General features: G+C 46.4%; 1 protein-coding gene across 2 annotated transcripts in view; it reads right to left on the bottom strand.

Moving 5' to 3' along the window:
• The window catches only part of DAAM1 (dishevelled associated activator of morphogenesis 1), a 127,012-nt gene extending 113,249 nt beyond the window's left edge, over positions 1–13,763 (bottom strand). For both annotated transcript variants that reach the window (XM_056851524.1, XM_056851525.1), the window contains exon 1: positions 13,559–13,763. In XM_056851524.1, the coding sequence (XP_056707502.1) occupies positions 13,559–13,741 (183 nt within the window). In that variant the 5' untranslated portion in view covers positions 13,742–13,763. The remainder of the gene's footprint in view (positions 1–13,558) is intronic.
• Between the last annotated feature and the right edge of the window lie 658 nt (positions 13,764–14,421).

The raw sequence follows: 14,421 nt of genomic DNA, 5'->3' as shown, positions 1-14,421 counted from the left end.
GGTCAAACCCGACCGAATTGATCTAATTCAAAATGTTAGGAGTAATTAAATTACCAAAATTAAAAAATCTATTGTAGGATTGACAGATTTGGTTTATTATAATGAATTAGAACTGAATACAAAGAGAGAAACATGGATATTAAATGGACTGAGGAGGGGAGAGGGGAAGTTAAATATATATACTTGCTTAGAGATAAGATAGAAATCTTTTATATTATGTATTTTGTGAATTGAAAAATAATTAAGATTGTAAACCAATTTGAAAATAATAAAAAAATATTTAAAAAAAGAGGAGTGCAACGCATCTCTTCAGAGAGAAAATTGCGCCAGCTTTAAAAAGGCCTAAGCACGTGGAGATAATTCACAGTGGGTAGCCGTGTTAGTCTGTCCGCAGTAGTAGAAAAGGGCAAGAGTCCAGTAGCACCTTAAAGACTAACAGAAATATTCTCTGGTAGGGTATGAGCTTTCGTGAGCCACAGCACATGGAGTAGCTTCAAATGGAAGCAGGTGATCTTCAAGAGAGACAAAATTGGTGAGTAAGACTCTCAGTGCTAGGAACATTCAGTTAAAAGCCCACATCCTGTTATCATGCCTACACATGAAGTGGAAACAGACTCTTTTATCTGTCAAGGTCAGTCTCGGCTACGCTGACCGGAAGCAGGTCCATGGGTTCTCAGGGAGAGGTTTTGGAGGAGGAGGAGGAGGAAGAGTTGGTTTTTATATGCCGACTTTCTCTACCACTTAACGAAGAATCAAACCAGCTTACAATCGCCTTCCCTTCCCCTCCTCACAACAGACACCCTGTGAGATAAGTGGAGCTGAGAGAGCTGTAAGAGAGCTGTGACTAGCCCAAGGTTACCCAGCTGGCTTCATGTGCAGGCGTGGGGAAACCAACCCGGCTCACCAGATTAGTCTCCGCCGCTCATGTGGAGGAGTGGGGAATCAAACCCAGTTCTCCAGAACAGAGTCCACCGCTCTTAACCACTACACCATGCTGTTCGCTCCTTCCAACTGGAGACGTTGGGGGACTGAATAAGGTTTTTATACCCCGCTTTTCTGTACCATTAAGGAGTTTCAAACCGGTTTAAAATCACCTACCCTTCCCTTCCCCACAACAGACACCTTGTGAGGTCGGTGGGGCTGAGAGAGTTCTGAGAGAACTGTGACTGGCCCAAGGTCACCCAGCTGGCTTCATGTGGAGGAGTGGGGAATCAAACACGGTTCTCCAGGTTAGAGTCCGCCGCTCTTAACCACTACGTCCCTGGGACCTTCTGCATGCAAAACTGACGTTCTACTACTGCACCACAGCCCCTCCCCTAATGACAACAGTCAATATTCTTGATCAAGTGTTTGTATTAGTCCAAGGTCTAGGCTGCACTCACATGCTGCTAGATATTGTGCTGTCCTTACACAATAGCACTCTTTTTTGTATGTCTGGATTCACTCGGCCACAAAGGAAAACCTGAACTGCAAATGATCGCTATATCTCAATATCCAACATACCCAAGTCTTTTTGGTTTCACTTGGGATTTGCTTGGTTTCGCTTGGGAGAGCCAGTGTGGTGTAGTGGTTAAGAGCGGTGGTTTGGTGCGGTGGACTCTAATCTGGAGAACTGGGTTTGATTCCCCACTCCTCCACATGAGCGGCGGAGGCTAATCTGGTGAGCCAGGTTGGTTTCCCCACTCCTACACATGAAGCCTGCTGGGTGACCTTGGGCTAGTCACAGTTCTCTTGGAGATCTCTCAGCCCCACCTACCTCACAGGGTGTCTGTTGTGGGGAGGGGAAGGTAGGTGATTGTAAGCCGGTTTGAGTCTACCTTATTTGGCAGAGAAAGTCGGCATATAAAAACCAACTCTTCTTCTTCACTCAGTAATTCCCCTTCCTCCCCAATGTTTGAAACTGGTTTATCTCTTGTTTTAATGATGTGTTTGTTGGTTGGTTTTATAGAATCATAGAAATATAGAGTTTGAAGGGTCCATAGAGGCCATCTAGTCCAACCTCCTCTTCAGTGCAGGATCAGCCTAGAGCAGTGGTTCTCAACCTTTTTCGAGTCGCGACCCCCTTTTACAATTGCCAAGTAACCTGTGACCCTCGTCACATTTGCATAAATTTTCATAAATTTTTATAAATTTGCATAAATGACATTTTCAATAGGATAAAGAAAACACATTTGGTTTTTTTTGGCAGTCCAGGGTATCCATATATATAATTACTTTAAATTTTAAAGTTTAAAACAAACAAGCAAACGGTACTACCACCTGTTGCGCAGCGGCTGTGACTGTGTGGCGCGGCAACCTTTCCTGGCACGGAGGAAAGAGTGCCTCTGAGCATGCACTGCGTTCCTTGTCCTTCCCTCTCTCCCCAAAAACTCTTCCAAGCAGGCCGGGGCTCTTGCGAGGAAACCCCCTCTCTTGTGACTGGGACACTGCTTGTGCACAGAACTGCAGTTATCCTTCAAAGCTGAGCTCCGTTTAATGACCTCACGAGAGCAAAGGGCCAGGAAAGAGCCGAGGGCCGCTTATCCCGCTCGGACTTTTCGTGCCTTTTTCTCCCCTCCGCCAGTCACCACTCCTTCTGCACCTCACCGAACCTGCGCGCTCGAGGGGGAAATCCCGAACTGCGCATGCACCTCGACTCTCTCCCCCTTGGCCTTGCCAGAGCGGAACTGATGACTCAGGGCAGAGCGGAACTGATGACTCAGGGCAGAAAAGCGAAGCCACACTACAGACATGCGCACTTGGATTCCAGGCTGAAGCTCCCGCCCCACCCGAGCACGGCTAAAAGTGAAAACAACGTGGCTGTAGCGGCCTCAAGGGGGACCGCCCCCTTCTCCTCCGAGACCTGAACTGGCCGAGCCAGGGGAGCTTCCTCGGCCTCCCACACATCCTGCCGCATCATCCGCCCGGTGCAGGTGCAACCGCGCCCAGGGCTGGCCCGCCCGCCTCTCAGCTGGGCAGCGGGGCTACAGCTGGTGTGCGGTGGCACGCCGGCGCGTCTCTGCAGCCCGGCTCCTTCTGGCTGTCGGTCGGCCAGTTCCTCACCTCTGTGCTTGGGGTCTTCCCTGCCCTCGCGGACGGATCAGAGTTACAGGGCGTCTGGGTTAGTCCTGGACAGCCCGGGATGGGGGCTGTCCCAGGACAGTGGCGGCGACCCCCCAGAAAACACTTCGCGACCCCCCTGGGGGTCCCGACCCGCAGGTTGAGAACCACTGGCCTAGAGCATCCCTGACACATGCTTGTCCAGCCACTGCTTGAAGACTGGAAGTGAGGGTGAGCTCACCACATCCCTAGGTAGCCGATTCCACTGCTGAACTACTCCTACTATAAAAAAAAACTTTTTCCTATTGTCCAGCCAGTATATTTCTGCCTGTAATGGACACCCATTAATACAAGTCCTATCCTCTGCTGTCGACAGGAACAGCTCCCTGCCTTCCTCCAAGTGACACTTTTCAAATATTTGATTGCTTTGAAGGTGAGATTTGGAATTTGTATGTCTTAATTTCTTGGAGTCTAATGGGGGCAATAAAGAGCTACATGGGGGCAATAAAGGCGGGATAAAAATCTTGAGGATGAGGATGACGATAATGATAACAATAATTTATGCCAATAAAGGTTGTGTGATAACAATAATATTTGGATACAGTTCTAACTGCAACATAAATAAAATGGAAATTTCAAAGATTAAGACAAGCCCTGGATGATTTAACTCTAAGGTATTTTCTGTATTTTTTTAAGGCATTTGTAGGGCTAGGCCATTTGACAAACCACCACAAACATTTACTTTTAAATTACTACAAGAGATTCTTTGGACAACATTTTTTCTTTTCCGGTTTTAAGATTGTGTTTATTTACTAAGTGGGCTGTTCAATCTCTTATTTTTTACATTTCTATTGTTGTCCCTCTTAGGCGGGATTGCGGTCTCAGCACTTCAAATTCAGACAGACGGACAGACAGACAGATCATGATGGATAGCCATGTTAGTCTGTCAACAGCAGTAGAAAAGAGCAAGAGTCCAGTAGCACCATAGTCACATTATGAGAAGACAAGAGTCACTGGAGAAGACAATAATGATAGGAAAAGTTGAGGGTAGCAGGAAAAGAAGGCCCAACAAGAGGTGGATTGACTCAATAAAGGAAGTCACGGCCCTCAATTTGCAAGATCTGTTAAAGATAGGATGTTTTGGAGGACTTTGATTCATAGGGTCGTCCTGAGTCGGAAGCGACTTGACGGCACTTTACACACACACATATACAGGGAGAGAGTTTAAGTATCTTGCAGGTATCAAGCAGCCTTGAAGAGCCGAACTAGCGTAACGATTCAGGAGATCGAATGAGTCAAGTTCTCCGCGTGGTGTTTAATTTATGAGAAGATAATGTTGCTGTAAACACAGCTGACTCCACCTAGAAGTTTTGAAGAGAGGGAGAAGCACCCAAACACAGCCAGGGCAGCTGTATCTACCTACGATGTTTTGAGAAGTTGGAGAGAAATGTTCCATCTACGTCAATAAAATGTGAACATCTGACACTGATACAGCGGCTTAGAGATTCTGACTCCCCCGCCTCTTTTATTAGAAAATCTAACACACTGGCAATTTGCATTGACCAACACACACACACAGCAAATGCAGCCCTAACAGAAATTGATAGCCATGTAAAACGAGGAGTCTGGAAGAAACACAGTCTCTATTTTCCATGTGTTATAAGTTTTATGGTTTTAATAAAAGCTGGACTCTGATTTGGTTCAGATGCACCTACTTATGTGTGTTATGTGCCGTCAAGTTGCTTCTGACTTATGGCGACCCTATGAATTGGAAATATTTTATCACTAACAGACTTGCTTCCTTTATTGAGTCAATCCATCTCATTTTGGGTCTTCCTCTTTTCCTACTACCTTCCTCTTTTCCTAGCATCATTATCTTTTTCAGTGAACTTATTTATACATATATTTTCTCCCACCCTTCCACAGGGAAGGATATTGTACTCGGAAACTGAGCCCAGCCATCAAAATGCTTCCTGGCTTTCAGCACAAAGATTAAAAAGCGCATGACTGCAGTTTTGAGGAAAGGGCCAATTTAGGACAGGGGGCTGGGAAACGGTTAACCTCCCTTTCCCATTGACACAAGCACTGTTCTCCATGGCTGCTTTAAAGCAAAAAATGAAAACGCCAAGCCATTTGATCACAAATCTCCCACATCACCTGACCCAAAGGAAAGGAAACAGAGTCTCCTAGTCATCATAAAAAACGAACTTGGAAGGCTTGAAGAGGGGAGTTGTCATGTTCATGGAGGAGAGGGGTATTCATGGCTACTAGTCAAAATGAATGCTAGTCGTGATGCATACCTATTCTCTCCAGGATCAGAGGAGCATGCTTATTATATTAGGGGTGCTGTGGAATACAGGTAGGATAATGCTGCTGCAGTCGCCTTGCTTGTGGGCTTCCTAGAGGCGCCTGGTTGGCCAACTGTGTGAACAGACTGCTGGGCTTGACGGGCCTTGGTCTAACACAGCATGGCCTTTCTTATGTTCTTATGAAGGGAAATTTTGCATTGCACTGAATCACCCGCAAAATGTAAATCTCAACAGTGGGGTTGCCAACTCTGGGTTCGGAAATACCTGGAGATTTGAGTGTGGAGCCTGGGGAGGGTTGGGGTTTAGAGAGGGGAGGGACCTTGGCAGGGTATAACGCTATACAAGTCCACCTTCCAAAGCAGCCATTTTCTCCAGGGGAAGTAAAATACATATTTTAAATGCACAATAATAAATAATAAGCTGTGTATGGTCTCGGGAGATCAGTTGTGATTCTGGGAGATCTCCAGCTCCTTACCTAGAGGTTGGCAACCCTATTCAATGGGCACTTTTTTCTACAGGAAAAAGTAGGGTTGCCAGCCCCCTCCCCCCCCCCCGCGCACCAGCAGGGGGTAGGGTTGACAGATCCAGGTTGGGGAACTACTGAAGATTTGGGGGTGGAGCCTGAAGAGGAGAGGGACCTCAGTGGGGTACAGTGCCATAGAGTCCACCCTCCAAAGCATTGATTTTCTCCAAGGGAATTGATCTCTCTAGTCTGGAGATGAGCTGTGCTTACAGGGGATCCCCAGGTCCAACCTGGAGGCTGGCATCCCTAGGAAAAGGGATTTGGTGCAGGCAAATATCTTGAGGAAATCCAAAACCCTTTACCACTACCACCATCTTACTCTCTCTTCCGTAGAGTTCCAGATGTATGTTTTGCAAAGGCAAACACAAGTCTGGAAACGCACAGGGAGGGAAAACCTCTTACACCTATAGAAGTTGCCTTCGAGGCCAGAAAAAAACAATGGGGCAAGCTTAGCCTGGAAGCAGTTAGCTATGGCTTGTTTTTTCTTCAAGACCAGGCCTTGTGCATAAATGTAGTAGCTTGGCTGTGCCTAGGCAAGGATGGCTTAGAAATATGATTAGTACTTGACAGCCTAGCATGATGTTGCTTGCTTCCTTGTTGCGTTTAGTAAAAAAAAAAATTAAATCTTCAATAACTAAAACTACTGGAAGTAGAAAAGAGTAGGAGTCCAGTAGCACCTTAAAGACTAACAAACTTTCTGGCAGGGTATGAGCTTTCGTGAGCCACAGCTCACTTCTTCAGATACAGCTAGAAAGCTACTGGAGTTGGCCTTTGTAATATATGAATAGAATAAAATGCCTGGGGGGTGGCATTGAACAGAACATAGCAGGAGATCTCCTGCTACTACCTGGCAGTTGGCAACCCTACTCCCCAGTCCCCACCCACCAGCGTGGTGTAATGGTTAAGAGTGGCAGACTCTAATCTGGAGAACCGGGTTCGATTCCTCACTCCGCCGCATGAAGCCTGCTGGGTGACCTTGGGCTAGTCACAGTTATCTTTGAATCTCTCTCAGCCCCGCCTACCTCACAAGGTGTCTGATGTGAGGAGGGGGAGAGAAGGTGATTGTAAGCCACTTTGAGACTCCTTAAAAGTAGAGGAAAAGCGGGGTATAAAAACCAACTCTTCTTTTTCTTCTTAACATCTCCCACATGGAAGAGGCTCTGGAGATTGGAAAAAACGCACCCACTGTTTTTTTGTGATTGGTTTGAGGCATTGTATAGCCCCCTTTCTTCCTTACAGAGCTCACGGTGCTTACAATATAAATAAAGCACATAAAATAAAGTACATAAAAACACTTAAAGCCATTTTTTTTTAAATCACAATTTTTAAAACCGAAATTTAGGACTGCTTTACTCGCATGCAGTCCTAAATAAAACTGTCTGAAGGGGCGATTATGACTGTTCTCAATACACACAAAAAAAGTTAACAGGGCTTTTGTTCTCCTGTCCTGAATAAAAAGTGCTGTAGGATGTTGATTCTTGGTCTGGGGCTTCTCTGTTACTTAGATAAAGAGCTCGCTACGGAAATGCGGCTGCAGGGGAAAAGCCGCTTCTATTGATTTGCAGCTTGTCACGCAAATGATGAAATGATACAAATCCTTTCTCCCACTGCAATTTTCTGGTCTCCGATCACAGGGCGGGGTGGGGGGGTCCTTCAAACTCGAGGCCTGCCACTCCTCCCCAAACCAGGTGTTTTCGGACCGAGGATCGATTTATGCAAGTGCATCTGCGTAATTAAGCTCCAGCAACCCTAAACTTCATTAGCTCCCTTAGAGAGAAGAAAGCCACATGCCCCAGGATGCGGGACAGCTGAATGGGTGGCATTATGTCAAAGCCACCCGCGGCCAGATGGGGCCGTAATGCCACAGGAAAGGGAGGAGGGATAGATCCGGCAGGAATTCAACCCCCACCCCGGACCTCCAAGCAATAGAGTTTTCCCTTGGCCATGTCCAGAAGGTTGGATACGCACAGCTTTGCACAGCTTTGGGGTGCCAACTATGGGACAGGAAATTCCTGGAGACTTGGGGGCTGAGTCTGAGAAGGGCGAGGTTTATACACACACACGTTTACTTTGGATTGCTTGGTAATAATCCTTCTACTGTTTTTTTAGGCTAAAATATAACATCCCCTCATTTGAGAGGATTAGTTTCCCATTTGTATGGAAGCCTGAAACAGAGGAAGAGGTTTTGCAGTTTTATACATATTAATGGTTATCCTGCAGTAGGTGTGAAGTCTTAATTGTTAAAAAAAATTGTTTAGTATAATTGATGCATACAGGATAATTGTTTTATGAATATTTTATATCTTTTTTTTTCCAGAACACAACACCCATAGGGTCACAGTCTAATTATGCAATTTCACGTCTAATTGTGTTACATGAGCATGTTGATTTGGTAGGCTTTTGGAGGGCCTTATATGTGTTATTAGATTTTATCCTGTAATAAATATATACAGATTTTGTACTGACATAATCTTTAGATTGTATAACTTTTGGACTTGGGGGTGGAGCCTGGGAAGGGCTAGGTTTGGGGACCGGAGGGACCTCAACAGGGTAGAATACCATAGAGTCCACCCTGCAAGGCAGCCATTTCCCCCAGGGTAACGGATACCATTGCCAACCTCCAGGTGGCACCTGGAGTTCTGCTATTACAACTGATATCCAGGAGATAGAAATCGGTTCCACTGGAGAAAATGGCTGCTTTGGAGGGTGGATTCTATGGCATTATATCCTGCTGAGGTCCCTCCCCTCCCCAAAGCCTGTCCTCCTCAGGCTTCATCCCCCCAAATCTCTAGGTATTTCCAAACCCAGAGCTGGCAACCCTTATAACTGATCTCTGTAGTCTGGAAATCAGTTGTAATTTGAGGAAACCTCCAGGCCCCACCTGGAGGTTGGCAACAGGGCTGCCAGCTCTGGGTTGGGAAATACCTGGAGATTTTGGCGACCCTAACACCGCTGCATCCCCCCACCCCACCAAATAGGGATCCTAGCTCTGGGTTGGGAAATACCTGGAGATTTGGGGGGGCGGAGCCTGAGGGGGGTGGGGGTTGGGGAGGAGAGGGACTTCAATGCCATAGAGTCCAATTGCCAAAGCGGCCATTTTCCCCAGGGGAACTGATCTCTTATCGGCTGGAGATCAGTTGTAGCAGCGGGAGATCTCCAGCTAGTCCCTGGAGGTTAGTCAACCGTATGCAGTCACTATGGCTAAATAGTAACACAAATCAATAACACCAATAAAAAATAAATTCAATTGATATATAATAATCATTTGTTACTTCACAAAGATCGTATAATAATTGCAGCTTAAAAATACAAAAATCATAAAGGACTATAGAACACAAGCAAGACAGGAATCCGGTAAAGTGTCCTGTTCCAAAGTCAATTTTCCTCAGTTGATATATGTATAATAGTCCCAAATTATAAGAAAATAATTATTCTGCTCAACTGAGTTTCTTTGTTGCTCATCTGAGTGTTTTTGTTCTCTTTTGCAGGTTTCTGTTGTCCCCGCTGCACTTTTATTGAAGATTCTCAGCACTCTGTGCATTCCTTCATTGCAATAATTTTAATTTTCGACTTCTTAGTCACGTCTTACATAGATCCTAGCATATGCTTTACAATCAGTGTTTTGAAAACATTATGCTGGAATCAAACGATTATTATATATCAACTGAATTTATTTTTTATTGGTGTTATTGATTTGTGTTACTGTTTAGCCATAGTGACTGCATACGGTTGACTAACTAATTAATTTGCGGTCCAAGTTCATTATTTTAGTACCTGGAGGTTGGCAACCCTACCCACCAATGACCCCTTACTCCTCTCCGGAAATCTTAGGACCGTATTAATTCGGTGGCACAGACGAAGCTGAAAAGCTAGAAGTCAACAGGGCATGTCCCGGCAGCCAGCAGCAGCGCAAGGAAACCTCCCCGGTTGCTCCGGAAACCCAAGCCGTTTCCAAGCAGCTGGGAACTGCACGGCAACAAAAAACCAGAGCCGGGCCGCCGCCGGCCTTTTGTGAAAGTCTCTTTTCCCCCACAGCCGAGCCCACGGAGGCCTGACAGACGCCGAGACGCGGAGCTTGCCCTCTGGGGTGGGGCGGGGGGAGTTTCTGGGCCCCGAAGCGCAGGGTCTCTGACAATGCCCCATGCGCGCGGCCGCTCGCGCATAAAGAGCTTGGCGCAAGAAGAAAGGCGCGCTTGCCAGCCGAAAGGCGCTGTTGATATTTGCCGGGTTTCGACTCATAACGTCCCTTGGCTTGCTGAGCGGCGAGCTCCCCACGGAAGGGAATGTGGAAACACAAGCTTTCGAGCATGATAAAGATCTTCCTCTTTGAAGCCGCTGCCTCCTCGTTTTGGCAACTCCCCCGTCGACATTCTATGCGTATTTTCATTAAAACATGAATTAAAAAAAAAAACACCCCGAGCTCGGCTATGATAATGTCCTGGGTGGCAACCTTGGGAAAGTCGCCGTGATTCACCCTCTCCTGTGCTCTCAGCTTTCTTCAGAAATGCGAAGAGCTGAATATGTGAAGACCTCCAGGAAATTCCCAATCTGGATTCAGCAACCCTAGTCTAACCCACCTCGCAAGGTTGTTGGGAGTGCAAAATCTAGGGTGGAGAAGGGTGGCACCACATAGGGAAGACAGAATACATCTCTAACAAATACTGCAAACAGACTAACACGGCTACCCACTGTGAATTATCTTCGTGGAAATCCTGTAACTGGAGATGCTAGGGATTGAACCGGGGAACCTGCGACATGCCAAACCACTGGGAATTGTTACTTGATTTTCTGGTTTGAATTTCTGAGTCATGCTGTTATCGCATACTCCAGCTTCTTGCCTCAATCCAAAGGGGCTAGGAACAGAGTCTTTTCCCCCTCTAAAATACGCTAATAAGGATTTCGGCAGAACCCAAATACTACGGAAATGGTTTCTCCGAGTCAAACTGCCAAAGCGACTACATTTTGTGTCATGTAATGCTGTACAACGACGAACACAAAAAGAACATAAAAGCAACTGCAGGCTTAGGCTTGTAAACAAGAACACAGACAAATACGACGTTTCGTGAAACAAAGACATCTAGCTGCGACCCTAAAAAGCTACTCTCGGTTTGTTCAGAGGAAAACACATTTGGAATCGGATTTTGAAATCTCCCACCTGGCCCCGCAGAAAAACCCACTCCCGTTTTGTGAGGAGCTGGGAAGGGCCGCCATGAAGTTGCTCGAAAAGATTTAAGTGTAAGGGTCTGTCGCTGGCAACCAAGATCGAGTTAATTCATGCCATAGTATTCCCTATTTCTATGTACGGCTATGAACATTGGACCGTGAAGAAAGCTGGCAGGAAGAAAGTTGATTCATTTGAAATGTGGTATTGGAGGAGAGTTTTGTGGATACCGTGGACTGCTAAAAAGACAAATAAGAGGGTTCTAGATCAAATCACAGATCAGTGGGTTTTAGGATCAAATCAAGCCTGAACTGACCCTAGAAGCTAAAATGACTAAACTGAGGCTATCGTATTTTGGTCACATTATGAGAAGACAAGAGTCACTGGAAAAGAAAATCATGCTAGGAAAAGTTGAAGGCAGCAGGAAAAGAGGAGGACCCAACAAGAGATGGATTGACTCAATCAAGGAAGCCAAGGGCCTCAATTTGCAAGATCTGAACAAGGCTGTCAAAGTTTTGGAAGACATTGATTCATAGGGTCGCCAAGAGTCGGAAGCAACTTGACGGCACTTAACACACACACACAGATCAAATCAAGCCTGAACTCTGCATAACTCTATCTAGCTAAAATGACTAGAGACTATCTCCCCCCCCCCAATTTAAAAACGAAAGCCACTAAGGGGTGCCAAGCAACGCAAAGTCAGGGCCTGTGTTATTGGCGCCGGGAGTTCATAGTAGAAACTCAACAAACCAGGCGTCTTTTTTCTGACCCTCTTCCAAATGGGCCCGCTTACAAAGCGACCGTTGGGCGCTGTCCCAGCTACTTAACGAATACTGAAACACACAACACTTGAGGCTGTCAGGATACAAATAGCCCCGAGGAATGGATGCCAGAGGTAACCTAAGGGTAATGAAACAATTCCTCCCCAACGGATGGAGGTTCCCTTCTGTCACAGGGGCAGAACAACTTTGAAAAAGCTAGAATTGGTTTGAATACGGTGTTTCAAACTAATTGAGAGAGCTGGAGCTAGGGTTGTCGGCTCTGGGTTGGGAAATACTTGGAAATTTTGGTCGGTGGAGGCTGGGGACAGCGGGGTTTGGGGAGGGAAGAGACCCCCGTATGGTATAATGCCTAGAGTTGCCAACCTCCAGGTGGTGGCTGGAGATCTCCCACTATTACAGCTAATCTCCAGGTGACCGAGATCAGTTCCCCTGGAGTAAATGGCAGCTTTGGCAATTGGACTCTATGGCATTGAAGTCCCTTCCCTCCTCAAACCTCAGCCTGCGTGGTGTAGTGGTTAAGAGCGGTGGTTTGGAGTGGTGGACTCTAATCTGGAGAACCGGGTTCGATTCTCCACTCCTCCACATGAGCGGCGGAGGCTAATCTGGTGAACTGGGTTGGTTTCCCCACTCCTACACATGAAGCCAGCTGGGTGACCTTGGGCTAGTCACAGCTCTCTCAGCGCCATCTACCTCACAGGGTGTCTGTTGTGGGGAGGGAAAGGGAAGGTGATTGTAAGCCTGTTTGATTCTTCCTTAAGCGGTAGAGAAAGTCGGCATATAAAAACCAACTCTTCTTCTTCCTCCTCCTCAGGCTCCATCCCCCAAATCTCCAGGTATTTCCCAACCCGAACTGGCAACCCTAATAATGCCATAGAGTCCACCCTCCAAAGCAGGCATTTGCTCCAGGCCAATGGATCTTAGTTGTCTGGAGATTAATTCTAATAGCAGGAGATCTCCAGGTGCCGCCTGAATGCAGTTCTCACAGAATTCCTTGGTACCATGCCACTCTGACCCTCTGGTTTTACCCGTCTGTATTATGCCAACCAACAGTGAGAGGAATTTTACCACTATCCTCCTACTCATTTGTATCTATATATATCTATATAGATCTAGATGTAGATATGTTTTTAAAAGCCTGTATCATCAGTAGGACAATCTTGAGAATAATGCTGGGGAAAAACCCTAGAGAAACCAAGCAAAAAACTGGAGATAAAGAGTCATATCTGCTCCTAAAGCAGCCGTCTAAGGGAGTGGGCGAGACAGTCTCTGAGTAATCAAAGACACAATTATAGTTAGAAAACATGGGGGTGGAGGGAAGAGAATTTGGGTGGGAGTTTTCCTTTTTGAGTGAGAGTGTTTTTGTAACAACCATCGCAAACAATGAAGAAGAAGAAGCAGGGATCCCCATTCAGTAAGCGTAGATGAATGAAAATCGTGGGTTGAGATTTCGGATGAAGCACAGGTGTGTGGCCAGATCTCCTGTGTTCCTGGTAGACAGCTGGCTATCCAAGAGAACGACACATGTCCTATCACACAGCTCCTTCAACAGAATGGCATATCCATTGTTTTTTTTTTTTTAGCGTTGTGGTTTTTGATGTCAGATAATCAGATGCATGAATGTGTCCCGAGACCACCTCACGCAGAAAATTTTGCCAAAGAAGGCAGAGGGCAAATATTCAATGTGCCTCCCATAAAACCAGGCTAGGGGAAGAATACACCACCATGACACCACACCCTTACTCACCACAAGCTCACTGAACATAACGTCCAGTTCTTCCACCGGAGGCATGGGGAAGGCCGGCTCCATGGTTTGCAAGGCAAAGCTGCTGTCATTGCGCAGCCGGTACGTGATCTCCGGGTGGTCGTTGCTTCGGAAGCAGCAGAAGATGAAGGAAATCCCTCGCCCGCTTCTCTTCCTGGGGGCCATAACTGATGCCCTCCTGACCTTCCTTTCTAGACACTAAAACCTACAGGAGACAAAAAGAAAGGAGAGAATATTCAGCCTTGAGAAATCATTTTATCCACTGGATTACAACAACACTCTTGTTCTTGGTAGCTTGTTGTCTCAAAGTCCTGCCGCACCCACCAACCTTTGTGTCAGCCACCTCTTTAAAGCCATGTTCCTTAACAACTACTCTTTAGGATGGTGTTGATGAGAAACCTGTTATCATTGTGGTCATCCATACAGCTATTCCCAAAACTACGAACAAGAAGAAGGAGAGTTGGTTTTTATACCTCAATTTTCTCTACCTTTAAGGAGTCTCAAACCACCTTACAATCACCTTCCCTTCCTCTCCCCACAACAGACACCCTGTGAGGCAGGTGGGGCTGAAAGAGTTCGGAGAGAACTGTAAGTAGCCCAAGGTCACCCAGCTGGCTTCATGTGGAGAAGTGGAGAAACCAACTGGTTTACCAGATTAGAGTCCGCCGCTCATGTAAAGGAGTGGAGAATCAAACCCGGTTCACCAGATTAGAGTCCGCTGCTCATGTAGAAGAGTAGGGAATCAAACCCGGTTCACCAGATTAGAGTCCGTCGCTCATGTAGAAGAGTAGGGAATCAAACCTGGTTCACCAGATTTTAGTCCACTGCTCATGTGGAGGAGTAGG

This window comes from Euleptes europaea, chromosome 6 (assembly GCF_029931775.1).
Source record: "Euleptes europaea isolate rEulEur1 chromosome 6, rEulEur1.hap1, whole genome shotgun sequence".
NCBI lineage: Eukaryota > Metazoa > Chordata > Lepidosauria > Squamata > Sphaerodactylidae > Euleptes > Euleptes europaea.
This window is presented reverse-complemented; position numbering and strand designations above follow the sequence as displayed.